We start from the raw sequence: 15,557 nt of genomic DNA, 5'->3' as shown, positions 1-15,557 counted from the left end.
TAAGACAAAACTTGGAATAGTATAACCACGAACCTCTGTCTTATATAAAAGAACAGATCAAATAATAATATTTTTTGTGCTCTCGTATTTTATAGTGCAGTCATGTTTAAGTCCCTTGTGTCGAGGGCCATGTAATTAATCTAAGCAAGCAAGCCAGGGGAGCAGCTTTCTTTTCAATCTGTGCACCTCTGTCGCAAATCCAAATATTGGGATGATGCTAAGCTGAGGTTACCTTCGCTCGTACCTCAACTCACTCTACATCCTCGCTTCAAATAGATTTTGGGTTCGAGTCTCTTGCCAATAGAGACTCCAATGAGTTTGATGACAAATGTATTCGATTTTTGGAATTTATTTACTTGTTTCCAAAAAAACAAAAAAACAAAAAAAAAATTCTAGTGCTCCCATAAAAATGGCTCTTCAAGCCGGAAGCCAGTATCAGCAGAACATAATTGCCATGGTGGAGAATAATAACAAAATCCATCACTGTGATTGACGCCGTCGATGAAGAGATCAGGAAGGTCAAACAACTTGTCATCAACATCAGTTGAAGGAGAACTGCTTGACTCTTGTGTGTTGTACATGGCCAAATTATCTGATAAATTCGAAACGTTAAGCTCGGCATGGCTCAGATCAGCTTCTGCGTCACAGTGTCTTGTTTCGGGGAATGAAGCGGCTGCTGCCTTGGCAGCTGCAGCTTGAATGTCCTTAGGAGACTTGCTGAGTGGACGAGGCAGTTCATCAACCAATTCAGGGAAATTGAGGTAGGCTGAGCCGCCTTTAATGGCTAAGGAGGCTACATCATGGGCTCGAGCAGCCATTTCGGCTGTAGGGTATGTTCCAAGCCATATTCTTGACTTCTTCCTTGGCTCTCTGATCTCACACACCCATTTGCCCCAGCTTCTCATTCTTACTCCTCTGTATGTTGGATGCTTCCCATTAGTCTGATTTCCGGTAGTCTTTCGCCTTTTATTACCCTCATTGCCACTTTGCAACTCTTGAGATTTTCTCGATCCTTTTGGATCAGCAATAGAATTCTCTTCTTTTTTTGAGATTCGATCAGTGGATGAAATGGTGGTCGAAAAAGAAGAGGAGGAGGAAGAAGCGGTGGTGGTGGTGGTGGAAGATGATGTAAGGGAATTGTCTTGGGCATCAGTCTCAAGGATGATATGTTTTCCCATGATGGGGAGGTCTCTATAGCAACTAGCGAGCTGTGTGGAGCAAAAGATAAATGTTGAGTGATCGATACATATAATAGCAAGTGTTTGATACCTTTGTATGATCACTTCTTTCATTTATTTATATTAAAGTGAAATAAGAAAAAAATAATAATGTAAATATAAAGAAAAAAGAATATAAAGAAAGAAGTTCATGGGTCCATTACATAAAGGTCTACAGTTCATCTAATTTGTTGCCCATGTGTAGCAATTCATATAATAATGCATGCTTTCGTGAAGCCCTTCTTGGCTTGTTCTCCATGTCAAATTATACATATAAATAATTATTTTTTTTCATGACTCATCCTTTTCCATTTCTCATACAAATGTGCATGCACCACATTCTGCCTCTTGTATTTTCTTAATCTTCCCTTGTATTTCTTGGGAAATTAATGGCTAGAGTCACTTTGCCCCCATCGACACGATGGATTTAGCATGAATATTCTTCACCTGACCCCTAAAAGGGTCCTCCCTGTTTTTCACCCTAACTATACTTCTTGGCTTTTACGGATTTTTATTTGTGTTTGTATAGAAGGTGATACAGCGAGGAAGCAGACAACATGAATATCGAAAAAACAAATCAAACTATGATCTTATGTTTTGTTGATATGTCTTCTTCAACCTGACTCAACTTGGTCTCTACATGGCTGACCTCTGCCAGAACACATGCCACGCTGTTTCTACATACATACATATATATACAAACATATCTTCTAGCAGAAAACCATACGTTAATCATGGTGTAGTAGTGGGCAAATTGAAAGAAGTTTGACCTCTGAAGATAAAATATTTGGTTAATTGGAGTTGAATTTTGGAAGCAATAATGGGAGTGTCAAGTTACGGACTTTCTAGTAGCAAGCTACAGGGAGTGAACAAGTGGGTTCAGCTGGAAGTGGGTGAGGACAATCGATGCAGAATACGAACACATGAATTAACAGTAAGAAATCGGCATTTCCAGGCTTATTAAATTTTAATCTCCTTGTGCAAACATATGAAAAGAGCTACGAACAAGGATTTCTTGGGTTCTTGACGAATCAAAATGAGGGCATGTAGTAGTTAAAGAAATACGCATCGCAATCTCACACATGATGGCTCACATGGTAGGGGTCCAACGCCACATTTCCTAGCCAATGTGATACATGAACCGTGTAAGGAATTGTTCTTTTCTAATAACTTTTTTTAAAGGGTTAAATCCTGAAGACGATTCACAACCTGTATGATGAAAGTGATTGGATGGCTTGCATCAGTCAATTGTTATTGTATTAATTTACTGTGATGGGTCGTCTTTCCTAGCTTTAAGAAAAGTTGCCATTTCTTTAGCACTTGTTGACTCTAATTAGCCTGGTTAATGAAATTTTTTTATTATATTTATTTTATATTTTGAAAGTATATATAAGAACTTATTATAAAATTATATTGTCAGAGATAAATTTATGTTTATTGAAAAAAAATAGTAGTGAGGAGAAAACATATTAAATATATCGTAGAAAACTTGTATCAATGTTCTAAGTATAATCACATTAAATAATAATAAAATTCTTCTGACAATTTACATGGAGTTTTCCACGAGTCTTCTTCTCTTTTCTTCTCTATGTTATTTTTTTGTTGTTTTTTTTTCTTACTTGTCTTTGTTAATATACATATTTATATGGATGAAGAGTTTTATACATACATGCATACATACATACATATATATAATTGAAGAGTTAGGATACAAAAAGACATCCTCGATGTAATCTCCAACCAATGAAGTCAACTTATTTACCTATTTTTTCACAACTCATCCCAATCCATTGCGTGAATTTGGCAACATGCTTCTAATATCTTAGCTAGGCTGAAGTTCTATTATCTTGGATTGGCTGAAGATGAGTTCATCTCGATTACACAGAACTGCCACTGTTAATGAACAATAAAAACCATGTTTTTTCAACGGAGTTAGCTTTTCACATAACGTTGAAATAGAAAGAAGTTAGTTCATTTTGATTTTGCTAATCTTTAAAAAATTGATGGCCATTTCATGTCATCTTAAATCAAAGAGCACGAACAAGCTATGAATGTGTCATGTCATAGATAATATATTTTCCATTGCTTACCCAAACCAAATATCTATTTTTGTTGATCCCCTCGAACTTCCACACAAACATAGCATTTCAAGGTGCCTTGCTTTACTAAACCTCATAATTTACATATTTAATATTTAAAAAATTATAAAATAATACATCATAAAATAAAATATCTAAAATTAAAGAATTTAATAAATAAATTAAAATCCAACTCTTTCATAAATAATCCAAAATGAATTCAAAACACAATTAAAATCCTTATATGAAGTATCTACAAATAACAAGTAAAGAATAAACTAATGACATTAGGGAACATACAAGGTGTGCCAACTCAAGAAATAAGAAAAACAAAAACAAAAAATCATGTTACTGAAATCGAACTAAAGACATGAAAAATATGAATGAAAGGGTAGGTCCAAACATTCAGTGAGAGATATTAACTATATAATATATGCTAATATACATTTTAAAATAAGTGAATACGGTTACATAAATTAAATAATAAACAAAACATGTATAAAATAGGTATCATATCAAATTGTGTATATAAAAAGTATGCATGTCAGAATTACATATTCTATTACTAATATCCTACTCATCAACTAGGGAATATGTGTGTGTGTGAGAGAGAGAGAGAGAGAGAGAAAGAGAGGCTAATTGAGAGAGAGAGAGAGAGAGAAAGAGAGAAAGAGAGGCTAATCTATAAAAAGTATGCATGTCAGAATTACATATTCTATTACTAATATCCTACTCATCAACTAGGGAATATGTGTGTGTGTGAGAGAGAGAGAGAGAGAGAGAAAGAGAGGCTAATTTGCACAATATTGGCACCCTACTTGCCAGTTAAGAAACAAAATATCATATGCATAGAAGTTAACTACTTTCTATTAGTATGACATAATTAACTATCTCTAGTTAGTTTGGAGTTTCTAACAATGATCTAAATAGGATAACAAAAATCATGAGCTCAAATGAACAAATAGTATGGATAAAGGGTTCCTAAATCATTAGGTTTTATAATGCAAACATGGTTACATCAGAACAAATATAAAGATATATGGACCATGTTCAAATCAAACAAATATATGATGAGTATTTAAAAAGAATATATAATAATCAGGCCAATATAATCAACAATATCAATGACATTCATTATTTCATACCACTATATATAGAAGTTGTATCAAGTGAACCTATATACATAAATAAAGTATACTTTCAAAAAATACTCGAAATTGAATCCTATATACAAAACGAACTGAACATGATCAGAAAAAATCCTATTACTCCTTAAATAGTTAACTTGCTAAACACAGTTCAATTAATCGACCGAAACAAGTTGGTCGACAACTAATAGAGGAAACAGTCGACAACACCAAAAGGGACAACCGATCGACCTCCCAAACACAACCTAACTAGTGAATTGTACCTTCTCGATTAGTTGATTGATTGAACAGAACAAACCTACCCCACTATTGTTTCTCTAACCGATTGACTGCCCATACCTCAAATAATTGACTACAACATATGTTCAATAACAGGTCAACCTATTCACTTCAATATGTTGATTGCTTGATTAGAAAACCTAGAATTCCAGACTTGCGGTCTCAATCAAATTCTGTCAAAACTCGTTAACATGCCTAACAACATCAAAATAGTATTTTACAATTCTAAATCATCAAAAAATATATTTTTAACATCCTAAACCCAATATCCATATTCAGTTCCATCATAATCATTAAAAAACCATCAAATTCCTCATTTCAACCTACAATCCCTAACATGCCGTTTACTATTCAAAATCTAAAATTAAATACAAAGTTTAGAATTATCTTACCTTATTATTAACACTTGACAACTCCAAAATAAAATCCACCAAAAGAAATGATTAATTATTCAGAGTAGAGAGGACTTAAGAGATGTTAGTATATTCTTATGTTTTATCTTTCTGAATAATTATTTTTTTTACTAGAAAAACCCCTACTTATATCTAAGTTGGCTACTATAATTGAACTTATAGGCTTTAGGGTTAGAACTTGTGCCTTACAACTTCATCCCAGCATAGCACAACATACAATGGTTACTACAATTTTAGTTTGAATTTGGTATTGTCATCAAAATTAAATTAGAAAAAGAAAACCAAAATGATGTGTTGAAATGAAAATTATAGCTCTTTTTTTTTCTCAACTTATACATGCTCATATCATTTGTAATGTTTGTGTACGAGCATGTTAGTAATTATGATAAAATGATACTATTTAAAGTATATTTTGCTTGAAAATACATTAAAATATTATATATTTTTTTATTTTTTAAAATTTAATTTTAACACTAGCACATTAAAACACGATCCAAAAAATACCAAAACTATTAATTTGAATATTTTTTTTAAAATTTTCAAAATCATGGTTGGCATAAACACTATTAAACTATTAAGACTTAATTCATCTCTAAATTAGATAAAAACATATCATCTACTTTAATATTAAAAAAATCATAAAATTTTGTTATTAATCATAAGCAAACCTACATCTAAATACGTGGATAAATAAAAGTTATCCTCCTTGAACCTAACTTAAACCCCAAGTATTATAAATCTTTACACTCACAGGTAACTTAAATCCCGAATCTAAATACGTGGATAAATAAAGTTCTAAGTGGAAACATGGAATTGATTTTTTTTTTTTGTCACATCTTCACCGAAACAATGCTTTAAGAGTGGAGCTCTTCGCATTACTTAACTTTTTGAAGATCCTTCTTGGAAACTACCACTAGAAGAGTACGGACAACAGGGCCACCATACATTTATCTTTTACGAAATCGTATCCCTTCATCTATTATCATCCAATTTTTTTTAAAAAAATTCAAAGCCTAACTTTGGGCCATTTCATATCTAACCTCTGCTAGTTATTTTGGTCAAAAAAAAAAAAATCAAAGTTATTTTTTCTCAAGTTGGTAGCTTTGCACTTTTTTGAAAAACATTTTACAACAAGTCTATGGAAATTTACTTAATTTAATTGGGATGCGTGGTCAAGTTGCATTTATAATAACAATAAAAATAAAAAGAGAGAAAAACAAGAGAGAATTAAAAAGTAATTTTTAATAATAAAAAAGAGCGATGGAATAAAATATATATATATATATATATCTCTAAAATCGTATTCAATAATTACAAGTTTGATATCATAATTAAGAATTTTCCAATGTCTTGTCAAGGTATCAATTTGATGACTTTTTGAATGGTCAATTAAAAGGTGCATATTACCTGGATGCGCGTCTTAATAATTAATAATTGCTACCATTAAGTATGAACTACCCTGTTTTCAAGACGGAATGATTAAAGCTTAATCGAGATAATTAACAACGATTTTCTCTCCTTAAGACACCAATTAAGATCATATTTTCTTCTTCTTCTTTTGACAAATTGCCAATATCATTAGCCCATCAGCATTCAATATGCTAGGCTGCCGCCTGCCACCATATATAAGCTTCCAAAATCATTGGAGGAGGACACTCAATTGATCTTAAGATATATCCCTCACTAACGACCGGGGGGGAAAACCTGAGCATACAAGACAGTGGCAAATTCTTGGATGAACAAGAACCATCTTCATTAGAAACTCATGTTCCATTTGCACTCAGCAGAACAAGGTACAGTCTGACATAAACAAGTAGCTTGAATGTTAAAATCACCACTCATCATCGTCACCTTACGTCTGCAATTTGCTTTGCCATAAATAAACAATCAAATGCGTCCATGGTTGATGTCAGTGACCAGTATTGGGCTCCATGCACGACCATTTCAGAAATCTCAATTATTGAATTCTTGGTTGTATTCTCATACTGGAGGGTTAAAAGAACACATGCTTTGGTTAGGGCATTACACAATATGAACACCAAGAAGATGGAGTACAAGATCTAATAATGTTTAGAACCAACAACTCGATTAATTCATTTAACACGCACACGTATAACAAAACATACCTAACACCAAAAAAATAAAAAATAAAAAACCCCCACCCACCCATAGAAAAAACGTTTTGGCGTGGTCGTCTCAAGACTCAAGTTGACTGCTTACGTATGCCTGAGATTGTCTGAGCCACCGAACTCAAATCTCGCTGTCGGCTGCAACCCAAGCCCACGATGGACTGAGCTCGGTTGAGCCAACTTGTATGCGGAGACATAAAATTTATGACCAAACCAAAACGTTTCTATGTGGATGGGTACTGGGGGGGGGTTTTTTTTTTTTTTTTTTTTTGGGGGTGGGGGGGTATGTTTTGATATGTGTCCCTGTCAGTGTTCATTTATTCGTCAAAGAAAGTTCCAAAGGGATTTTACACAAATGACGGAATTATTTTTTAAAGAAAAGAAATTGATTATGCTTGCTTTTGGAATAAAAGTTTCATACAATTATGCTAACAATGACGCTGTCTGGATTGCATTTAGGATTACAAGAGTCGAGAGATATAAGCAGACGCATCAAGTGAGACTTGTGTTTTTTATGACGGAAAATTTGATTAAAAAAAAAAAACCTTTTTCCTGTTTTCTATAAAATTTAAATAACAAAAAAAATGTTTCGAGAAAACAAATCTCATTTTAAACTACTCGATGTATTCTCTATAATTTTCAATTTCCTAGAATTTTTTTTTCGTAAGAACTGAAAAATATTCCGCAAGTAAACATGATCTAAATGTTTCTCGCAACCCTCCTGCGAAATATCAGAAAGCACATACAGGCAGCAAAACAACTTGTTAGCTTACGGCTGTGACTCGAAACTTTACAGCAGTTTATGCCTTCAAAGTAGATGCATATCATGAACAGTTGAAGGAAGCAAACATGCCGCGAGATGATGGCAAATCCCTTAGAAGCAGGCTTTAGGCAATTTAAATAATAGTGAAGATCAGTGAAATATCTTCACAGGAACCAAAATGACGAAACCAGGGAAACAGATATACGAAAAGAGCAACCAGGAGTGCTCTCTCCGCACTGGCATGCATGCCAAGATAAAATAAACTAAGAAAACAAAATTTAAAGAAGATCCCACCAGTCTTTCGCTAGCTGGTCTCACAAATTCATTTCCAGACATAACAAAAACAAGCCAACACTTTATAATTTGAGGGGAAGATATCCAGAACTCTCTCTTGATCACAAATAAGTTGCAACTCCGCAACTCCGGGCCAGCTTGCGCGCACCACGACTAATCCCACGGGCCCTGAAGTTAACGACCATATAAGTCTCCAGTGGTTATCATATGAGCAACCAAGGACTCGAACCTGAGACCACAGAGGGAGCAAACCCCTTGATCCCAAGTCCTTACCACTTAACCACCACCTAGATGGTTCCAGAACTCACTCTCTTGATCACAAATAAGTTGCAACTCCGCAACTGCATAGCACATGATTTGATTGGGCAAGATGATGATAATTATGATGAGCCAAAATTTTGGGATAGCACACGCAATAAAACATCTATGAATCTTTTTATGTCTATTATGAATATTGGTGTATCTTAATTTTATTGTCAAAAACTTGAGACTAACCGGAGATAGATAACACAAACCATAAATACGCAATATAAAGTGAGGGTAAAGAATCCAACTAGAAACACTACAGATTATAAATCGAATATAATTAACTTGAGAAGACGAATATGTAGAACAAATTATGCCTTCACACTACAGATTATAAATCAATGCTAACCCATTGTTTCAGATCTCAGCTTGACAGAGAAACAGTAATATATGGCTTACTGTTGGGTACACTGCACTCAGGACGTGGATGGTTCTTCATCCTCATCATATGCCTCCTGCTGCTGGTGCTGCCTTTTCTCCTCATCCATATTCACATCATGCATAATTGTCTCTTCGCACTGCTGACGGGGGATAGACTCCCAGAGTCAGCGAACTCCACATTAAAACGGATATAAGGCTTGCCCTTCATGAAGGGCCAGATATAATGTGGCATTCCTTCATCATTAATTGCTTTGTACTGACCTGAATTCAGAAGGATGTCAAGTGATCAAGAGTGAGGAGCTAAGAATGAAATTTACAAGTAACACCAGGTTTTATGATCTCGCCAGGATTTGATTTGATAAGAAGCTGCCAACCATCAAGATGAGTAGGGGAAAACCGATACCCACAAAGAGCCTCTGTTAAACTGATAGCGCGTTTCACATAGAGATCATCCAATTTCCATTCAATTTCCGGTCAAAATTGGGGTGCTCTTTCAATTGCAGTACAACAACATCCCATTGTAATTGAGTCAGGCTGCAAATGACATGATGAAAAATAAGATTTTGTTTAACGCAATTGCATAAGAGAAAATTCTGTTAAACTATAGACATTATTGGAACAAAACAGAACTAAAAATTATATTAAAGTCTAATGGCAAGAATTAAATTGCCGATCAACCCCACTATCTTCAAAAGCATTCGCGAAATTGATTCTGAAGGGTCGCAACCCGCATCAATGTGGGCATTCAGAAAATTGATAATAAAATGTGTCAATTCTTGCACCAGTTAACAGGAACAGAAAACAAAAACCTCAAGAATGCTGGTTCTTGGGAAGTCTAAAAAACTAAAATCTTGTCCAAGGGCGAGACTATATTAAAACCCCCCCCCCCCCCCCCCCCCAAAAAAAAAAAAAGCATATCTTTGCTTTCCATCTTTCATATTTAATAAAAAATGCTATCTGACTTTACTTACAGCTTCATCAGCTTGACCTTCCAAAACTATTTTCTGGCCATGTTGCATTCCCTTCTCAACATGCACCTCCATCACCGTCTTTTCTTGTGTCACCTTGTTCCCTCTGCATAGAGGGCATTTATCCTTTTCACCAACGAGCTCACCTGCAACCATGGTAGATGCATTTCAGAATGGAAATAGAGCAAAAATGAAGAAAGGGGAAGAAATCTGTTTCAGTTAATAACCTGAACCTCTGCATTCAGGACACATGCTGCTGCATTTGTTGGACCATGCCCAATCCGATCTGTTGAATTAGAACTTTCATTCCAGAATCTTGGCAGCCATGACATGTACCAGAGGCTCCACTCTTTGAACCTTTCCTGAAATATTAGCATACATATAAAAACAAAAGTCCATCCACCTACACACTAGACAAAAAGGTTTAAAACAAACCCAGGCTTCTGTGTGTGTGTGTAAACAGGGTGGTGAGGCATGAAGAAAAATACAGCCAATCTCATAAATGAAACTGCAACTTGCAAACTATTAAAAGAGAACTGGTGAGGGCCACAAAGGCAAAAACAACTTTCAAGCGAACTAATAAAGTTAAGGTAAAAGAACATACCCTTTACATTTGGCACACAAAATGTTTCTAGAAAGAGAGTTTCATGGATGTTCCATTGTACAAGTCCTCTAAGGAAACCCTCAGAGAGTGCACTCTATCTTCACCTTGCTTCAGCCTTCTTCCTATTGAGCTGCCAGCACCTGAAAAATACAGATACTTGAGAACCTTTAACCAAGAAAATTAGTCAATAAAAAGCCAAATGCATCAAGGAGTCTCTCAGCCTCACCGCCAAAACCACCTCTGCTAAAAACTGATTTAAAAAGATCAAATGGACTATGACCACCACCACCTCCTCCCATTCCCTCCTTAAGTGCATCTACACCATATTGATCATAAATTTCTCTTTTATCTCGATCACTAAGGACTTCATAAGCTTGAGATAATTCCTTGAACCGGTAAAAAATGATCAATAGATGAGCGTCAGAAGGCACACATAAACAGAATAGAAACCCTCAGAGAGTGCACTCTATCTTCATCTTGCTTCAGCCTTCTTCCTATTGATCAATCACACTATGCTAATGAACACCTTTACTTTCAGATTTTGCAACAATAGCACTAGAAGTTGATAGATAGATGATTGTAACAAAACACAAACCATTGCAAACTTGTTGGCACTGTGTTTTTATCTAGATGATGAAGGAAATTCAACACCCAGAGATCCATGCATGGTCTTCAACCAAAATTTTAATCTTTAGATGTCACATATTTTTTGTACATGGATCGTAGACATTCAGACTTTCCTAAAATGAAATCGATATTTTTGCAACCTAGTTTTAGTTCTAATACGAAACAAAAGTTATGACTTCCTAAAAGTAAATAGCATCCACCACCATAGCAAACAAGCACCCAGAAGTTTAAAAAGAAGGAACTGAAAAACCATGACAGCAACTATTCATTTAGAATCATCATGATGTGATTGACAAGTCATGACTCCAATGCACCCTTGCCTCGGCCAGATGCAGATGTGAGCGCCTCTAGCAGTTGGCCACCAGGCACAACTCAAATATGGTTCAGAGCCGAATGGGCATCACATACTCCTTACACAACTCAAATAAGGCGGTTTTTAATAAACTACCTATTCGGGATCTCCACCTTTATCAGGATGATTCTTTATGGAAGCTTTCCTATAAGCCCTCCTCAGTTCATCTTGACTTGTACCTTTTGACATGCCAAGAACCTAATAATACTTGGTGTTTTTACACATCCTCGGAACACCACGCCCATACATGATTACAACACCCCAACAATGCTGTTCCAAAGCTAGGTCAAGTCAGGAAATCAAGAATAATCATCCACACATGAAATCATCAAACTCTAGCCTAACATAAAAAAAACTCATGTTCCGAGGGAGAAAAAAATAAAGGCCACGCCCTCACCAACTAGCGATACTTAATCGTACACGCAGGAAAACACATGCATGCGCTATAAGCCTTGCACTTCAATCGTACACTCCAATCACTTTCAGTTGCCAATATCTTTTAGACATCTTAAAGTTCTCTAACCAATACACAAAATTAATAACCCTCAATTAGCCAAAACTTAACAAAATTAGCAAAACTAACAAAAACAAACCCTCTTTTTAGCTCGAAATTTGCTGTGCTGCACTCAAAATTGCTGCTTTTGTTACTGAATGCAAACAATCTAGCCTCGGTTAGCCATAACTTAACAAAATTAACCCCCTTTTTAGCTCAAAATTCATTGTGCCGCATTCAAAATTACTGCTTTTGTTACTGAATGCAAACAATCTAGCCTCTATTAGCCAAAACTAGCCATTAACAAAACCTAACAACAACAAAAAAATAACAACTTTTTAACTTTCCAGCATCGGAAATCAGGAATTGAGACACGAAACGACAGAATCGATTATCACAAAACAAATATCCAACTAGAACAGATCAAAAGAAAAGAAAAGAAAAGAAGATTGTAGATAAATTATAAATTACCAGTTAAACGCGAGAGGACGTTGTCGCTTCGTTTACTTCAGGTAGAGAGAGAAAGTGAAAAGAGTTAAGCAAAAGAGGGAGGAATTTATAAGGTTCCTCGCTAGAGTCGTTGCTACTTCCTCTTCTTCTCTCCTTACGAATCGCAGAGCTTTTTAACTTCTCTCTCCATGTGTTGCTGATGCTGGCTGCTGTAAGAAAGAACTTGGGAAACCGGAAAGGACCGGGAGCGAGGGAAGCCGTTATAATTAGTGTTTCCTTTCTAGAATAGGATGGCAATGTTGGCACGCGGGAAGATAATTATGAAGAAAGCTAGAACTTTTATCCTTTTATTCTTCACCAAAACTAAGATAATTATGTTGCTGAGGGTGTAATTTTTGTTTTTGGATGTATTTGGTATTAAAATAATAATTAAAATTTTAATAATTTGTTTGGATTTTTTGGGCTGTAGTATATACTGATTAACTACTCAAGATATAAAATTTTAATTTTTGAATTAGGAGGTTTTTTTTAAATACTTTAAATATAATTTTAAAATTTTAAATAGCATATATGATTTTTTAGATGAATAAAAAAATAAAAATAAAGCAGTTTTGATATTTTTACCAAACTTAATATTTATAAATCTGCCATGTCAAGCAGACCCAATTACTATAGATATGGTAAATATACCATACTCATTTAAACTTGAATTAGATATATTTATTAATATTATTATATTTAATATATTTATTATTAAATAAAAAATTATAAATTTGATTTGAAAGTATATCGCATCCATTTAAATTTGAGTAAGATATATTTAATAATATTATTAAATATATTATATTTATTATTATTAATAAATTTTAAAATAAATAATATTGACTTGCTCTAAATTACAGGCTAATATATTAGATTTTTCTAAAACAGGTCTGTGTTTATATATATTCATATGTGAAGTCTCATATTAACTCTCATGGATACTGTAATACATATGGTTTTTTAAAGTTATTTTAAAAATATATTAAAATAATATATTTTTTAATTTTTTAAAATTTATTTCTAATATCACAAGATTAAAATAATTTAAAATCACAAAAAAATAATTAATTTAAAGCTATTTAAAAAAAAACATAAATAAACTACAATGCCAAGTAAGATCTGAGACTTTACAATCATCTTGGATTAGTAAAAAAAGTCCAATTATTTTTTTATAAAAATATAAAATGTGTTTACCTATGTGTTTTTTATGCATTTTAAACTACAATTTAAATTAAAAATATTACTTTAACTACCTTTTATTTTAACCATAACTCAAAACAATTTAAAACGTATAACAAACAAGCTATTAGATAATTTGTATTTTTATAAAATTAAAAACCGGTTCAATTTTCTTATATCAACCCAATTCATGATTTAGATTTTAATCCAAATTAATTTTATAACTATGATAAAGATATAGACTCAAGAGTCTGACTAAAGATGTCTGCAACTATTAAATGGAAAATATCATACAGTTTTTGAGTGGAGTGCTTGGATTGGAAGGCTGCTTGGAACAGCGGAAAAGTTTTGAGATTATGGATTAGAGTATGTTTAGTATTATGGTAGTTATTGTGATTATAGTTTAAAAAAAATTATTTTATAAAAAGTGTTTTTAATTGAGATTAGCTTGAAAAAATAGGTGTTTGGTTAAAACTATGGTTGAAATTAAAATTAAATAAAAAGTAGTTTAATGTGTTTGGTTAAAAATTCTTTTAAAATTGAGATTACAAAATAATTTAAAAAATATATATTAATATTGATAATTTTTAATTTAAATATTATGGATTTAACTATTACTATTATATCATGAAATAAATCATACTTTATATAAAATATTTTTTATTATTTCATGAAACCATCTATAATTCCATTACGTACGAAATACATCTGACAAGAACTACAGTTTCTATAATTTTTTAGCATGTAATAAAATTAGATAAAATATTATCATGTATAAAATTCACTCTAAACTATTTTTTTCAAAAAAAAATATTAAAAAAATTAATACACTGAAAAAAATAACACAAAAAAATATCCATGTAGTGTAAATGAACAGTGCAAGAGAATTGTATTGTTCACTATTTTTAAGTGAATAGTGCAATTCTCTTGCACTATTTATATTAATTGCACTGTTGATTAAACAATATAATTAATATGAACAATATAAAAAAATAAGAAATTTTTACTTTTCAAATACTACAATTCCAATGTAAAAAAAAAAAGGATAAAACCCAACATACAATATAACATTTTTTTTTTAACCAAACAGCTGCAACTACGTTTTAAATAAAATGCAGTCATAGCCGCAGAGAAGGCTAAGTGTATTTGGCTTGAAGGTGTAATGGTTTTTGTCAAAGATACGATATCTGTTAAATATAAACCATACCTTTAAAAACTATAAAAATATATTTTTTCCTTAAAAAAAAATTAAAACTACTTCTTATTGAAACACCATTTTACAATATGGAAGCAACAGTTTCATTTGGGTGCCGAACTCAACAAGACGCAAGTTGTGAAACCACCCTAACATTATTGACAAAGTCAACAATGTTTTGTCAACAATGTTAGGCACAAATTTGGTGCCACCTACCTTGCCCTTGTCTTTTGCATGGATGTTTGCCTATAAATAGGCAATGCATCCAAGCATTATAGACACGCCACAAGAGAGAAAGAAGAGAGGGTGAGGAGAGAGTAATCCCACAAAATTGTGAGGTATTTGTGAGATAGTAAGTGAGGTGTTTTCTCCTAATAATAGAGAGATTTTTGTTGTTCTCCTATTATTAGAGAGAAGTTGTATTCCCACATTACTTAGTAAAATCCTTCTATACTTGCCCGTGGACGTAGCCAAATTGGGTGAACCACGTAAATTCTTGTGTGTCATTTCTCATTTTATCTTGTCCCTTACCTTTTGTCTTGTCGGGTTTGCATGTCAGTATCCTAACAGTGGTATTAGAGTCTTCTGGTTGGTGTTGTTAATACATAAAAATTATTCGTGTATACGGTTACTATTCAC

The 15,557-nt window shown here is 33.3% G+C and overlaps 1 protein-coding gene and 1 pseudogene across 1 annotated transcript; both read right to left on the bottom strand.

Moving 5' to 3' along the window:
- Window positions 1-1,302, bottom strand: LOC105131595 (Integrase-type DNA-binding superfamily protein). The gene has a single exon (XM_011034636.1). It carries the CDS (start codon window positions 1,290-1,292, stop codon window positions 393-395), a length of 900 nt encoding a protein of 299 aa, XP_011032938.1. The 5' UTR covers window positions 1,293-1,302; the 3' UTR covers window positions 1-392.
- Window positions 1,303-8,744: 7,442 nt separating this feature from the next.
- Window positions 8,745-15,557, bottom strand: part of LOC105138130 (dnaJ protein homolog 1-like) — an 11,979-nt pseudogene continuing 5,166 nt past the window's right edge.

The sequence above is a fragment of the Populus euphratica genome, unplaced genomic scaffold (genome assembly GCF_000495115.2).
Source record: "Populus euphratica unplaced genomic scaffold, PopEup_1.0 scaffold2.1, whole genome shotgun sequence".
Taxonomy (NCBI): Eukaryota; Viridiplantae; Streptophyta; class Magnoliopsida; order Malpighiales; family Salicaceae; genus Populus; species Populus euphratica.
This window is presented reverse-complemented; position numbering and strand designations above follow the sequence as displayed.

Excerpts from the sequence above, each read along its gene's own strand:
- LOC105131595 (XM_011034636.1), bottom strand. The coding sequence starts at position 1,292 with ATGAAAGAAGTGATCATACAAAGGTATCAAACACTTGCTATTATATGT.